Source organism: Mus caroli, chromosome 11 (genome assembly GCF_900094665.2).
Source record: "Mus caroli chromosome 11, CAROLI_EIJ_v1.1, whole genome shotgun sequence".
Classification (NCBI taxonomy): domain Eukaryota; kingdom Metazoa; phylum Chordata; class Mammalia; order Rodentia; family Muridae; genus Mus; species Mus caroli.
Genome location: NC_034580.1, coordinates 5,752,631 through 5,768,186, shown reverse-complemented (window position 1 = coordinate 5,768,186; position 15,556 = coordinate 5,752,631). Strand labels below are relative to the sequence as shown.

At 46.6% G+C, this 15,556-nt stretch overlaps 2 protein-coding genes across 3 annotated transcripts in view; one reads left to right on the top strand and one right to left on the bottom strand.

Moving 5' to 3' along the window:
* Positions 1 to 12,743, bottom strand: part of C11H7orf57 (chromosome 11 C7orf57 homolog) — a 20,838-nt gene extending 8,095 nt beyond the window's left edge. Inside the window, exons 1-6 of the mRNA XM_021178244.1 lie at positions 12,135 to 12,743; positions 8,452 to 8,637; positions 7,016 to 7,124; positions 4,657 to 4,813; positions 1,629 to 1,726; positions 244 to 464 (exon numbers count right to left, since the gene is read on the bottom strand). Of these exons, the coding sequence (XP_021033903.1) occupies positions 244 to 464; positions 1,629 to 1,726; positions 4,657 to 4,813; positions 7,016 to 7,124; positions 8,452 to 8,637; positions 12,135 to 12,189 (826 nt within the window). The 5' untranslated portion in view covers positions 12,190 to 12,743. The remainder of the gene's footprint in view (positions 1 to 243; positions 465 to 1,628; positions 1,727 to 4,656; positions 4,814 to 7,015; positions 7,125 to 8,451; positions 8,638 to 12,134) is intronic.
* Positions 12,395 to 15,556, top strand: part of Sun3 (Sad1 and UNC84 domain containing 3) — a 31,714-nt gene continuing 28,552 nt past the window's right edge. For both annotated transcript variants that reach the window (XM_029484232.1, XM_029484231.1), the window contains exons 1-2: positions 12,395 to 12,466; positions 13,274 to 13,629. The gene's annotated coding sequence lies outside the window, so the exon portion shown is untranslated. The remainder of the gene's footprint in view (positions 12,467 to 13,273; positions 13,630 to 15,556) is intronic.

The window sequence follows — 15,556 nt, the reverse complement described above, 5'->3', positions numbered from 1 at the left end:
GAGGGAGGGAGGGAGGGAGGGAGGGAGGGAGGGAGGGAGGGGGAGCAAGCACAACATTTTAGATTATATAAGGAAGAGCCTCTGAGGGAAGGGAGGACAGCCCCTGAGCTGGAAAGTTCATGGTTAGGGGCAGAGTACATCAGGTAGGGACATGTGGATGCTGGGAGAACCTGGAGGCCAGGTCTGCTTTGATGTGTAAAATATGCACCCCAGTTCCTTGTCCTCTGTGCAGAAACCACTCACCTGGAGTTTTCTCAGAGCCTTCAGGAGTCTCTGGATTTTCGGGCGTTTCTGTGTCCTGGTTGCTTTTAGAGTCCTCTGTGGACTTGGTAGACACGGATGCCCTGGAGGTCTTTGGAGTCCTCCTGTCAGCTTCAGCCTTCTGCTGCTGTAGCCACTCATCCTTGTAGCCATTGCTGATAAGTTTGGAAAAGTTGGTGGGTGAACCGGTTTTTTGACCAGGCCTTAAAGAGAGAGGTGTGAATATTAACCTTGAGCACAAAGATTAATTTTAAAGGGAAAAACAGAAGCGGAAGTCAGGAACTTAACTTGTGAAAGAACACTGGTGCTGAGCTCTGCCCCTCCCCCTCCCCTCTTCCCTTCCCCTCTCTCAGTCTCAGGTGAGTCTCTCTTGCCCCATTTCAAACATAAAGATAGCCTCTGCACATCCCTTACACATGATTGATACCATGCTTAGCCCAGTTCTCTGAACTTTTAATTTATTATTTATTAACCTACTAAGAACACCAGTTTTACACAAGGAAGTTCTAGAAAATACTGCCCCCCCCACAACCCATAGGGAACAGAGGATGACTTAGGGCAGTTGCTCCTGTCTTAATGACTTCTTCCTCATTCCCCACTGCAAGACTCTCCTGTCTCCTGTCATCCATCATCTGCTTCAGTTCACAGATCCTATCATAATTGACACCGAGTGATAGAGTAGCAGGGCGGTAGTGTGAGCCTTCCAGTCAGGCGGGTGCCAAGCACACCCTTGTCCCCTCCCAAGCCACAGGTTTCAGACTCATGAATCATCTTGGTAAGGATTTTCCTGATGGCTCCCTCCCCATCTGTCACAATGTCATTAATGTGATTGTTTTCCCCAGCAGATGAGAAGCTGTTTGAAGACTCAGTGAGCAATTAATGACATTTGTTTTCTCCTAAACTAGACTTCTGACAAACAAAGCAACACAGTGTCCTCCAGAATGTATTTCTTCAGCTGGAAAACCAACAGGTGTCAGCATACCTAGAGAAACCCCAGTTGAATGCAGAGCCAGAGTGCCTTCACTCAAGTTGGAGACCCCAGGCTCTGATGACAATTAAGTTTCAGGACTGAGTACATGAGCAGGAACAAACCACAAGCCTACACTACAAAACAGGATGCAGAAGACCAGACATGTGATCAAAGGGTCCAAATTGATGTTAAGTAAGAAAGAGAAGTGCAACCAGGTTCTTGGGCTGAGCTGGGCAGGGCTCCGTGGGCAAGGTAGGCAGGGGCTGCCAGCTGTTTCTGGATAGGGCTGGGGCAGGTCAGTGGGTGCTACCAGTTCACAGCATCAACTGGGTAAAGGACAGAACATCAACCCAAACCTCATACAAACAGCATTCACTCTCATAAGTCAGACACTTACATAGGAGGCAACGACAGTCTGCTCCTTTCAGGGTCTTTGTGGCTAACTGGGGTCCCCGTTTTGCTGGGGTTCTTGGAATTAATAGCTGGCAGTTTCACCTGTGTGAAGAAATGCACATATGTGACTTCAAATAAAAAGAGGGTTTCCAAGAACAGCAAATATACCAGTCATGGACTTTCAGAATGGACATAGGCTGTTACAATAAAGTCAAATCAAATGATGGCTTGGGAAAGGAACAGCCTGTGCTTCAAAAACAGTTGCTGTGTTTAAATAAAGAGGCCATCCGCTGGTCATCAGCTCAGGAGGGGAATAGTCAGTGAATGCTGGGGATGCCAGATATCCGAGGGATCTTGCTGGAAGGAGGGGTCCAGCAGCCCGTAAAAACTGGAAATGCCTGTAGTTGAGGTTTACAGGTGTTGTAAATTGCCCTGGTGCTGTTTGTATTTTGATGCTAATTCTGCTTTCTCAAGAGGGGCTGCCACTCAGGTGATTCTATGTAAACTTTCTCTCCATTTTAACTGGTCAATAAAGATGGCAGAAGAATAAGGTGGGATTTCTGGGTCCCAGGAGGAAGAGGAGAGAGAGGGAGAGGGATTTGGATGAGGCTGTGAACCGGATAGGAAGTAGCACACTTGTAACTCTCAGGGACGGATAGTTTGTAGCCCCCTCGGGTGGCTTTGGAGGCTGAGGATGGAGCAAGATATTCTTCGTCCAGCCATTGAGTTATCTGGCTAGTTATAAACTATAAAGGCTGCCTGGTATCTTGCATTCACAGTGACTCAGGTGGGCTGTAGAAAGGACACTGACTGGGTGGTTGTTAGAGGCTTGGTGAAGTTGGCCCTGAGAGCTGGGTGAGATGGCCTTTGCAAGCACCAGGCAAGGGGCAAGCATGCATTTTAAAATTACACACAACATACAGGAGCTTTGTAATAATCACCAAGAACTGGAAACAAACAAACAAACAAAGAAATACCCACTAAGGAATGAATGAATAAACAAACAGTACCTGCTCTACAAAACAAAATTACCCAATGAAGCAAAGGGACTGGGTTCTGACAATACCACACAGCAGGGACAGGCTGAAGGGAAGGGTCTATGGTCACTCATCCTGTGCCTGAGGGACAGGAGTCCCTCTCTGTACCTCAGCATCTCTGGTGTCTACATGAGGTATGAATTTGTCAAAATGTATAGATCAGTACTGTATAACAAGTGAACTGTGTTCTGTATAAATGGCCTCATATGAAAGATGAAAAGAAGTCACCCTACAGAGCACTTACACATCTGTCCTAAGGACAGGTCAGTGTCTATATCAGGCTGAGTGACAGCCAGGACAGGAACAGAGTAATCAATGAGTGTCCCATCCTCTCCTAGGGCAGAGAAGGCAGGTCTCTGAGAGGCAAGAAACCTGTGGCAGCAAGACAGACCAGGCAGAGTGGCATGCCAAAGGCGAGGACAATGGCCAAGTGTTGACATGATTTTCACATTAAAGTCCTTATTCTGTCTGTGCCCAGTGGTTTGGCAAGATTTGAGAAGAGAGAAAACCCCCAAGTTCAACAGAACAAACACTTAGAGGAGCTTTGTAGCCAGTGGTGATGAGGGCAACTGGGGCCATCCCTACAGTGAGCTTTCCTTAGTTTCTTAACACTTCAGCTATGCACAGTCAGTTGGTATCGAATTCTGCCTTCCTCCTTCCTTAGCATCGAGTAGGTGGAGGACAGTCTAGCTTCAGGCATTTCTGCAGTCAGCAGAATTCTGTGTGAGTGATCACTACATGAATAACTCAGACATATTTTACAGTGGAACAGCATCTTGCATTTCACATCTTCTCCAGCTATGTTCTGGAGACCCAGGCTAACAGCCAACCTTTCCATTCAATGCTCAAGGTTCAGCTGCACATAATCAGCCACTTATCAGCAAACAGGCCTGGTCCTTAATAGAGTCCTTTAGGAGTGCTCCTAGGAGCGACCCAAAGCCTGAGTCTCAGACACTTGGGCATCATAAAGAACAAACACTACAGCCAACTGGTATTCAACTACGAAGTCCGCCAAGGAGCTGAAGCCATCCTCTTCCCCCCCCCCCAAGACTCTGAGAAACTAGGTCCAATGTTCCCAAGATACTTTGATCTCCTTGCTGTTTAAATGACAAAGGTACCCACTCTTATTCTTAAGACTTAAAACACCTCTGACATTTTAAATATAAATGCCATCTCTTCAGTCATAAATCCTGATGTCTCAAGGGCTAAACTTCATTTCCAACCTGGGTACTAGCAGCAATGTAGAGCCCCTGGAAGTGTGTGGGCTTGACTATGTTCTCATGGGCCCTACACAGAGTACAGGTGGGCCGATTCCAACCCTCTGGCCATCCTAGCTACTTTCTGGGATTCCCAGTTGCTCAGATAGGCCAAGTCTTCTGAAAAGGCTTCACCTTGCAGGCCAGTTAAGACCTCACAGACAAAACACCACTGGGCATCTATGTGTAGAAGCAAGTACTTCCTCTTTCCTTCCTTTATCATCATCAAGGAGCACTGTGGGTAATCTGGACTTAAAGAGAATAAAAATACCCAGAAGCAGGATATTGAATACACATAAATGCATCTCTGCTCTACATGCTAGATATGAAGTGTTAGGTCAATTTCTTCCCCAAGATTACCATTAACTGGCTAGATGCCTGCCAGTAAAAAGCAATCTTACTACAAAGTCAACATACACAGGGAGAATGTGGCTGCTTGCCTCTTAGTAGTCCCAAACTTAAAACAGGGCACAGAGCTCAGAGCACCAAGTATTGAGCTCAGAGGTCAAGCATAGAACTCAGAGCATAGAGCATGGAGAATGGAGCACGGAGAGCAGGGAGCACGGAGCAGGGAGCACAGAACTCAGATCATGGAGCACAGAGAACAGAGCAAGGAGCCAAGGCTGCAGGCCTTCCGCAGACAGCAGCAGCACCCCCTAAATCATTCATGGAGTCACAAAAGCAAAGCAGACGCAGAGGATGGCTGGGATGGTGGATGCCCCCTCGCCAACCAAGTTACCTTTCTCTTCACATTTTCAAGTTCCTCAGCCTCTCTTTGCCAAAATGTTTTCCTGTCAAAGTCAAAGGGGCCTTGTCTGGACTCATAGCTACCATTGGCCTGATCGGGGTTGAATTCTTCATACACCATGTAATCTGGTATGGAGACCACAGGGACTCTGCAAGGGTGAACGGGACAAGTCAAAGCCTGGCACCTGGCGCCATGTCACACTCTCTCTCCTCTCTCCCTTTATTCTTCCCTCTATCGTCTCCCTCCTTTTTCATCTTCTCCCTCTTCTCACTCCTGTCTCCACCCCTCCTTTTTATTTCCTCAGCCCTCCCGCTTCCTCTGTCTCTTTGAAGACCTAGGGAGGCCAGTCCCTTCTCCTACTGAGTAAACACATTAGATGTTCTCCTAGCTCAGGATAACCAGAACAACAGAAGAAATCATAGGGTGGCATGCTGAAGTATGAGCTTATAAAGCAGATAAGGCATAATTACTTCTTGTAGCCTAGCATTTCCTACTTTGTCACCTTTAAAGAGATAAGTACCCACCAAACGTTTACCATTTACCATCATGGATGTTAATAACAACCTGCTGCTCTGTTAGATGGCCAGTGTTAATGTGGGCATGTAAGCATGCAACTGGTCTTCCCACAATTCACAGGGAGGTGTCAGTGCGGGATCTCCTGTCCTTTCTTGCCTGCTCTTGTTCTCTCTCTCTCTCTCTCTCTCTCTCTCTCTCTCTCTCTGTCTATTTCTCTCAATCTCTCTCTCAGTCTATCTCTCTTTCTCAGTCTGTCTCTCTCTGTCTCTGTCTGTCTCTCTCTCTCTCTGTCTCTCTCTCTCTGTCTCTCTCTGTCTGTCTCTCTCTCTCTGTCTCTCTCTCTCTCTCTCTGTCTATTTCTCTCAATCTCTCTCTCTCAGTCTATCTTTCTCAGTCTGTCTCTCTCTGTCTGTCTCTCTTTCTGTTTCTCTCTCTCTGTGTGTCTCTGCCTATCTATCTGTCAATCTGTCTGCCTGTCTCTGTCTCTGTCTGTCTCCCTCTGTTTTCCTTTCTTTTCTGAACTTAGCAGAAAGTCATTTTAAAACAAAAACAAAAAACAAAACAAAATAAAAAACCAGGGTCTTACTATGTAGCCCTTACTAGTCTGGAACTCACTATATAAACTAGGCTGGCTTTGAACTCAGCCTTGACCTCACAGATTTTCCTGCCTCAGCCTCTCTAGTGCTGGGATTAAAGCTGTGTGCCACAAGCTTGGACTATGAACTATTCATTGTAAAAACATGGCAGAGATTTAATATCTGCTTTCCACAGGAATGCAAAAGCACCATGTGTTCTTTGTATTTTATGTGTTAAAAACAAAAACTAAGCCAGCCTAGTGGTGGCTGCCCATTGTCTCAGCAGCACCTGGCAGACAGAGGTGAAGATCGTGAGCTTGAGGTTGGCCTGGGCCTCACACATCCTGGGGCCCCAACATAGTCTGGGATTTGTTTACAATGAAAAGCCACCAGACTGTAAAATAAAATACAAACACAACCAAAACAAAAGGAACCAGAATCCTAAAGGGAAACAACATGGAAAGCCCACACGTGCCTGGGGACAGTGAAAGGTCGCTGCCCAGCAGCCCAGGAATATGCCTGCGGTGGTCCAGTCTTTCCAGGAAAATAATGCAAAACAAAGGGCGAGTCCTTACAGAGCAGAAAAATAAGTCCTAAAAGTAGTTTTGGTGCTTCCTCTCAAACCAAAAGAGGTATCTGAGGGAAGTTTGCATGGCTACAGGTAACAACTGTCAGACATAGTAACAGGGTAGGGGCCATGGCTCTGCCCTTCTTCTGTGACTGGCCAGACAGTTCTGTGACAGATAGACATGGTTGTGGCCCAGGGAACAAAGGATAAAAGCCTAAGACTAGTAGTGGCTAATAAGTGGCCAAAAGACCCTCATCCTGAGGGGACATTGCTCGCTGTGTCCTTGACTCTAGTTTCCTGACAACTTATGCTACAAATAGCACAACTTTCTGGCAATAGCAAATATTTGTAATTTTCCAGTTCAAACTGAGAATTTTCAAGTTGTTTATACTACATCTTTATTTATTTGTACTCAGCCACACACGTGCTATGGTGGGCATGTGAAGGTCAAAGTACAAAGGGAGGTATCAGCTCTTACCTTCTCCAGTGTAGGTCGTGGGGAATTTAGCTCAGCTTGTCTGCCTTGTCAACATGCATCTTTACCTACTGAACCATTTTGCTGGCACTATTTATATACATCATATACAAAAACATACACATTAATATACTATAGAGAGAAATGTAGCTAGAGATAGATAGATGGATATAGATATATGATAGACAAGAATGTGGGAGACTCAGAGATACTCACTCTCGCTGGTGAGATGTTGGAGGCTTGCTGTGGTGAATATACCAGTCTGGCAGGGAGTAGGCTACTGGGGAGCCTTGCCTCGTTCCAGGGGCAAAGTGCTTCAGCAAATCTCAAGGAGAAAGGAACACAGTTATGAGTGGTTGTCCCTTCTGCCCACAGGGCATGTGGCATTACTAACACTCCACACTGGGAGCTAACGCCATCTTCTTCCCTAGGGTAGCCTCTCCACAGGCTGAGAGCTGAGCGTCCTGCCTGGCACTAAGACAGAGATGTCTCTCATGCACCCTGCACCTCTCATGCCCTCTCCTCTTGTGGATACAAATAGCTACTGGTCCAGAGCTGGCATCTGTACCAGTTACCATTGACACTCCCCCAAGTGCTCATCTCTCCACTCCTGAGGTCTCCAGAAGTCATGCACCATGTTCCTCAATCTTCAGTTACGTCTATGCTCCTCTCCATCCTACAGCAGTCTGACCATCTTAGTCCACCACTGTGGGTCTGCCCCTCCCCCGCCCTCCCCCCCCCCACACCAACTGCTGCTTCCTAGAGAACTGTCACCCTTTCCTCCAGGTTCTCAGGTCAGAAGACCCCGATGGATGTATCAGTTACCTTGGAGATATACAGACAGGTACCCAGCACAGACTCCTTCCCAACTGGCTCCTCACTCCCTATGCCTTTTTTCCTCTCATCCCTCCCTTTCCTTCTGTCTACCAGTATCCAGTAGAGCACAGTGTGAGCTCCTCTTCACGACTAACTCAGGCTCCCACCCATATCCATTTTCTTCCTTCTCTCCCCACGTCCCCCACTGGTAGCAACATCATTACCAGTCTCTGTTGAGCGGCATGTTGCAGTCATGCTTGTCCCATCATCTTCTGTGCTTTAACTGCTTCTCATAAAAGCTAGCCCTCCTATGATCACAGCAAAGACACTGTCCCTGTGTCATTGATGGTCTCAAGCAAATTTTGCTAGTCTCTTAGAACCAAGAGCAAGGAGGCGGATCTAAGAAAAGGTTGCCTTGACCTTGCTCTTGTATGTCCCTGGCTGAGTCAATCAAGTGGTATGGTCTAGGTTTGGAATGCTCAAGTGCAGACTTGACCACTATTTTACCTATGACATTCAATGCAGGGACAGTGACAGACAGAGGGAAGAAAGGAAAATGTTGATGTCTCTCAGTATTGGGTGCTCCAAAGCCAGGCTGAGACATCTGGGATGTGGTCCCTTTACTCTCTGACCAGTAATTAATTTCCATTAAACTCAATATAACTTACTTGTTACAAAAGCTAATTTTTATCAAAGACTATTCATACCTAAGTGCCATAATGAACCCACATATCTAAAACCAAAGCACATAGATACCACAGTTATATCTAATGTGTAGAATGTTAGAAACAACATCCCATTTCTGCTCACACTGCCACTCAGTGGACTGAGCTTACCAGGTCTGCCACCTTGCTTAGCCAATTTCACATACTCCGAGTCTGTTTCTTTGATCCAGTACCTCCGAGCACGGGGCAAATTCACACTTGGGGAGTCTCTCAAGTCACTGAGCCCTGGGATCTGGGATGCTGGTGGGGCACCCACGGGCTTCTCAGAACGCTTCACAGGTAGGTGGTAATACCAGTCTAGACAGAAGAGAGGCCAGCACACTGTTAGATGGGTACAGGAAGACACCTGATCAGGAGACCCTCTACTGTGTGTCAGTCTTATCTCTGTGCTTATAACACTGTCAGGGCAGCACATACCACAGAGTACAGAAGCCCTGGAGCATATGTGACAAATCAGGACACCACCAGAGTGACCTAGGAGACACTTTCCAGAGCCCCCAAGTAATCAGCTACTGAGGCAAATAGAAAGAATATCACCTCCTTCCTGTCCTCCTGGCCCAGGTCTCCTCCTGAAGCTGAGGGCTTAACCAAATCCACTGTTGTAACAGCTCTAGGAACTATCAAAAATCCCTGGGTCTGTCTTCTTCCCTTCTTCTTGCCTTCCTTCCTTCTTCTCCTCCCTCCCTCTTGCCCTCCATACCCCAGAAAAATACTTAGCAGACTTGAATAAATACCAAATCATTTAAACCAGTATTGTAAGCTAGATAGTGACCAGGATTTGATAACCTTCACATATTAAAATGCTAATATTTGAATTCGGTTACAGACACACAATCTGATCAAACTGGTTCTTCACTTTTACAAGAGCAGAAGGAAATAGGCCAGGGTGTGGTCCAAGAAGCCTCGCTTGCCTAACAGCTGTGTTGGAAGACAACACCTGCCTCCCACACCCTCCAGCAGCCAACCCGTGTCCCAATGACAGCCCAGCTGCACACAAGCACTGTGCTGGAGGCTGCAGTGGACAGTGGGAAGCAACAGAGGCCTAGATGTATCCTGAAAGGGGGATTCATCAGGCCAGAGCAATTAGCTTTATGCAAACCCAAGAATCCAAAGATTCTCCTTGAGAAAGACTTGGGGTAAAATGGTGAATGTAGATTGTGACTTATATCCTGAAGAGAGGACTAGGGGACAGATCACAGGAAACACGGACAGGAGTGTGGACAGCTTGCCCTCCCTCTCTCCTTCCTCCCCACAGTGACATACACCCCTCTGCAGAAAGACGGAGGAGCTGGGCATGGCCTGGTGAAATGAAGAGGCTCTCTAGACTTAGAGCTGATGGCATACGGGGGTGGGGGGGGAGACTCTTTAGACTGACGTGGAACCATCCTTAAAACTCACTGAAGACACAGAGGGAACTTCTGTCAAGGGGCAGAGGGATTAGCAGAGCCTCCTCTCTCTCTCTCTCTCTCTCTCTCTCTCTCTCTCTCTCTCTCACACACACACACACACACACACACACACACACACACACACACACCATGCATGCATGCACAGGGGCAGGAGAACCTGGGCTTACACACCCTAGGCATTTCAGAGAAGTCTACATCAGAAATCAACCAGATGCCAAAATACAAAGAAGAAAAGACTATCACATCTATGGAATAGTTGGGAAACAAAGTCTCAGGAAAAGCAAATTAAAAAAAAAAAATACAAAAGTTGGAATTTCTGTGGCCTGGATGCTGGCTGTGTTTCATAGCACTGGACAGACTGGTGACATTCAGAACCAAACACAGTACCTAGTCTTTTGTGGTAGTGTGATGGCAGACTTTAATGGCTACTTGACTCAGCCACAGTATCCAGACTTTGTACAGGTATTATTCAAGTTGCTTTTGTGAGAGTATTTTTAATTATCACTTAAATTGGAGGTCTTAGTAAAGCAGGTGATTCTCTACAACAGAGTGAGAATCACTCAGCTGAGTCTTAAGAAAAATGGAGGTGGAAGGAACCCTGACTCCAGGAGAACTTTGAACTTGATCTGCAACAGGTTCTCCCCCTGCTCTCCAACCGGCCCTGCAGATTCTGTATTTAACGGGCCCCACAATCAAGCAAGCCAACATGTAAAAGCGTTCTCTCTCCTTTTCCAGCTAGGTGGGCAGCAGATGAGTTATGCTGCCCACTGAGTTAGGGCACAGGCGGACAGACAACAAATACGCTGTCATAAAGATGGAATCAAGTCACTGCTCTCTGAAGCCACATGCTCACACTGCCAGCTTCTTCTCAGAACTAAAGCTTGGATTGCTGACTAAAAGGGAAGGATATTTCACCTGGAAGCTTTTATGTCTAAAGAATAGTTATACTCAGAACCAACACAATCCAGTTTCAAAGTCTTGCACAAAGGCTTTCAGAGCAATACGAATCGGAATTTGGCAGCTGTTTGCGGGACAGGCTCAGCTCTGTGTTTCTTCTTTTACAGGAAAGCCTTTGGTTCTTGCTGTATTTTTCCCTCTGGGCATTGATTACTAATTAATCCACAGAGAACAGTGTATCTTCTGCCACCTCATTAGTCTAAGCTCTGGACAGGCACTGAACACACTGAGGCATCCGTAAACGTGCACTCAGGGGCAACTCAGAGATGGAGGGCCCTGGTCAGTAAGGACAAACCACTGGCATCTCACATGCACATGCTGGAAGTTAAAGGGACACAGAGTAACCATTTTAGCTTTTATCACTGCAGATGGTTTGTACCTGTGTGACACCAGATCAACCACAGACTGGCCGCTTTTCTCTGTCTAGCTTCTCTATTTGATACTGTGCTCTTATTTTTCACTTGTTTTCTGAGTAAGGAAACAGAGGGCATAACACACACACACACACACACACACACACACACACACACACAGAGCATAGGCTTCTGTCTTTAGGCTGTACAGTGTAGAGAAAAGGCCACTTGGCAGGCATACTCACTCCAAGGGCTATTTATCAGCCTGCCTCATTTTCCTGGTCTCTAAATGGGGTGATGATTTCTGGTGAGGGTGTTTTGAAGTTAAATGTGCTAGTGTACACAGGTTTTGCTCAATACACCTGTCTACGGCATGCTTCGCAGAGATGAGATTCCTTCCTTAGGACACAGAACAGTCTCAGGATGGTTACAGAACCTGGGATGGGATAAGAACTGACCAGACCTCCTGAACTGTATCCTACCCACCCCAGTTCTCAGCTGGCTGTCAACAGCAATGGCATGGACTAGCATGCATGGAGCATGTGGAAAGCTCACACTTTTCCTTCTATACGGGTGCATGGCTCCAACTGGTGCCTCCCAGCTGAGCACCAGGCTTCTTTTCTCCCTCTGTGTCCAGCCCTTCTCTGGACACAGAGGGAAAACACAAGTGAAAAGTGATGACAGCGTCAGGAAATGTCTTCCTTCCCTAGTCGGCTTCAAAACTGATGTGTGCAACCTAGGAACCGTCACTGAATTCAGCTTTCTCCGATCCAGATAGTGGAAGCGGGAAACATTTGTCTTATTTGGGTCCTGATTAGGAGCAAAAGTTAGGAAGTTGGGGATATTCCTGATGGGTTCTGTCAAAATGAGACTATCTTAGGCTACAGCCACTGCCAAGCAAGATGTGGGAGTTAGGAGACTTAACTTGCTACAAAACGAATTTCAGTGGGCTCCTATCTTCTGTAGCCCTGCATGCAAAGGCCCTGGCTTCAAGCCCAGCACGGACATATCAAAAGCAGAGGCACCTACCCTTCCAACTTTTACCACCCCACCCCTCTCACCCATCCTCACTCACCGCAGGGAGCATAGCGGTAAGAGGTGCTCTGCACTTCCTTGCTGGTGTTCCTCATGGCTTGGTGCTATGAGCAAGTCCGCGTCGGGAAGAGAAAGGTGCTGCTAAGCCCGGGTTCTCTGATTATCTGGGCGCTGCCAATTCGTCTGATGGGAGCAGAGGCTGCAGGGGCAAAGTCACTGCTCTTGTGGTTCCACCCGCTTCCAGCTGACACACCTGCAGACGCCTCACGCCCAGGAGCTGGCAGGTCCACTGCGGTCACACGACAGCACCGTGTCCAAGCTGGATACCCAGCAGGGGCACATGCGACAGAATATACAGCCAGAGCACATTCAGTGAGTACACCATAGGGAATCCAGCAAGCGGGTAGACAGCACGGGGCACGTTAAGCGGGGTAAACAGCAAGGGCACGTGCACACAGGGTAGACAACAGAAGCATATTAAGTGTGCTATAGGTCATCACGGGCCGCGGGGTTTGACAGGCGCCTAGGTCACTGTAAGACTCCCGGCTCTCCGGATCTGGGATTTACACCCTCTGTAGCTGAACTTCGTACCAAGAGGGCTGGCTCCAAGACCGACTCCAAACTCTTAGAGAGACGCGGAAACACAGTAGCACGCGTCTCCAGGGCAACGGCCAGGCGGCCAACCAGCGTGTGTGGCGCGTGTGCCCGAAGCCAATAGGAGCAGAGAATAGACGTCTGTCGCCCGCCCTCTGCCTCTGCCTCTGCCTTGCGCGGTGGGGCGGGGTATGAGGGCGGAGCCATGCCTAAATGCTCCCAGAACAGTGTGACCCTTCCCTTAGGTCTCACAGGAACTGTAGTAACTTCAACTAGGCAAGAGTTACTTGTTTCTTCTTTGGGGGGAAAAAAAAAAAAAAAAAAAAAAAAACTGGGCAGGCTGGCAAAGGCTTGTAATCCCAGCACCTGGGATGCCCAGGCAGGAGGAAGAGTTCAAGGTCATCTTGGCCTTCATACTGAGTTCTAGAAATTGGCTTATGAGTCGCTTAAATGCATTAAAGAAACACAGAGACACACGTGAGAGATTCAGAAAATAAACAGTTCTGCAAACTGGGTCAATACTCAAAGTTATCAGGTAAATACTCTTCATGCCTTACTTTTGAAGAATATTTTTTCTTTTTAAAGCCATCATGACCCTCTGGTCAGGTGATGTTGTGACTTCCAGAAATGGAAGCACTTGCCTGTGTGGATAAGCTAAGTACCTCCAGACCGTGGAGGAAGCATGCTGTTTAGTATAGCGCTCTGATGACTATGTGACCGGGCAAGCTGAGTAGCTGAGATCAAACATCGTTGCTTCAGAAAGCTCTTAACCATACATCTACGGAAAGAAGTTTGGAGCTACAAACTTTGGCGCCATGCTAATCCTGAAGGCTTGACATCACTCTGGTCAAATAATGGACACAACAACTCACTTTCCATTCCCGAAAGAGTGAAGGATAAATTATTAGAGCTGTCTAAGAAATTCTGTCGTCAGCTGGGCTGTAAGTAGCATGGATTCCTCTTGTTAAATTTTTCTTTAAAATTAAAGCCTTTTTGAAATGGTGGGTATTTGACAATTTGAAATAACTGACCTGCTTCTGTTACACAGTAAAGCCTTAGATATCTAGCAGAAGGCAGATAACGTACAATTGAGCAATTGAGTGAGGAGGAGTGTGTGTGTGCTTGTGTGCATGTGTGTGTGCATGTGTGTGTGTGTGCACTTAGCTCCTGGCTTGCTCCGTCCAGCTCTAGCATATGACTGATCTCAGCTACTCAGCTTGCCCGGTCACATAGTCATCAGAGCTCTGTACTGAACAGCATGCTTCCTCCACGGTCTGTAGATATTTAGCTTATCCACACAGGCAAGTGCTTCCATTCCTGGAAGTCACGACATCACCTGACCAGAGGGTCATGAGATCAAAAGAGTTTATTTTTAAAAATAGCTGATCATAGCAACTGGAGCTGGTGACTAAAGCATGTCTTTCTGAATCTCAATTCTAACAGATCTTGGCACACTCCCAAGATGAACTCACTCATAAGCTGAGTGATGATGAAGGGTACTAATGCTTTAAAAGACAGCCTGTTACTGAAGTGAAGGAACTTGCAGATGCCATTATCAGTAAGACTTTAGGCACATGCAAATGAAAACAACGCAAGAATAGTTTGTTCCGAATGACTTCTCAATGTCTTTGTTTCCTAAGCTTCTTCCAATGTGCCCTACCACAGAATGGCTTCTGGCTTTAGAAGCATGGGCTATCCCTTGTCATGCAATCTCAGATTGTACTCACAGTATCTAAGTTTGCTGGTAGATAGACGTAGACATTTCCTCCTTATGGGCATTTCAAGAAAAGGGAAAAGTGTGTAATTGCAAATTCCAAAGTTCCAAAGCCTTCTGGCACTCCATCCTGCCTGGAGTACCAACTAATGCCTTCCAAGGGAGCTAAAAGGCCTAAATACAAGTCCTTGGCTCCTGCTGCAGGCTCCAGAGCTCCCTCTGCTCAGGCAATGCACAAGTACAGTCCCATTTCACAAAGCAAGATTTTTATCTTAGATTTATTATTATACATAAGTACCCTGTAGCTGACTTCAGACACACCAGAAGAGGGAGTCAGATCTCATTACCAGTGGTTGTGAGCCACCATGTGGTTGCTGGGATTTGAACTCAGGACATTTGGAAGAGCTCTTACCCACTGAGCCATCTTACCAGCCCCAAAGTGAGATGTTTTATTTCTACCACTTTCTGTTCAATGATAATTGAACAACTTTAAAGGTCAAACTCTTTCTTTTGACATATATTTATGTCTTGTAACAGTTTTGGTTGTCAGTCTTGTCAGAGAGACCCACTTTCTGTAAGCACGTTCTACTGTGCCCCTCAGTGTGGGTTGAAGTCTTTTTGCTTAGATCAAGACAAGATTGCTAACAAGAAAAATGCGATGTTATGATCTTTTTCACCTTTTTTGAGGTAGGACTGACAAACATTTTATATATGTTGTTATGGCATTCAGTATATGTGTACATTATGAAGTGATTATCCCAACTGAACTAACTACCATACCCATAGCCTCACAGTTGCCATTTTAGTGTGTGGCAGGAAAGGAACACTTCCCTTTTCCATCTTGACAGATCTCAGGGTTAGCTCTAGGCCTTTGCTGCATGCTGGCTCCCCGTGGCTCACATCCTAGCGATGCCTCGTGATGTTTGACAGGCTCTCTAAACTTCTTGTCCTCACCCCTCAGCCACTCATAACTGCCACTTTGTAAATATGAGGTTGTGCATTCCACATGCAAAGCCAGAGTAGGCTCTGTATCTGGTTCATTCCACTTAGTAAATTGTCCACTGAGTTTATTTACACTGTCACATATGACTTGATTTCCTACTTTCTCTGTCTGTCTGTCTATAGGTCTCTGTCTCTCTCTTTCTCTCTCTTTC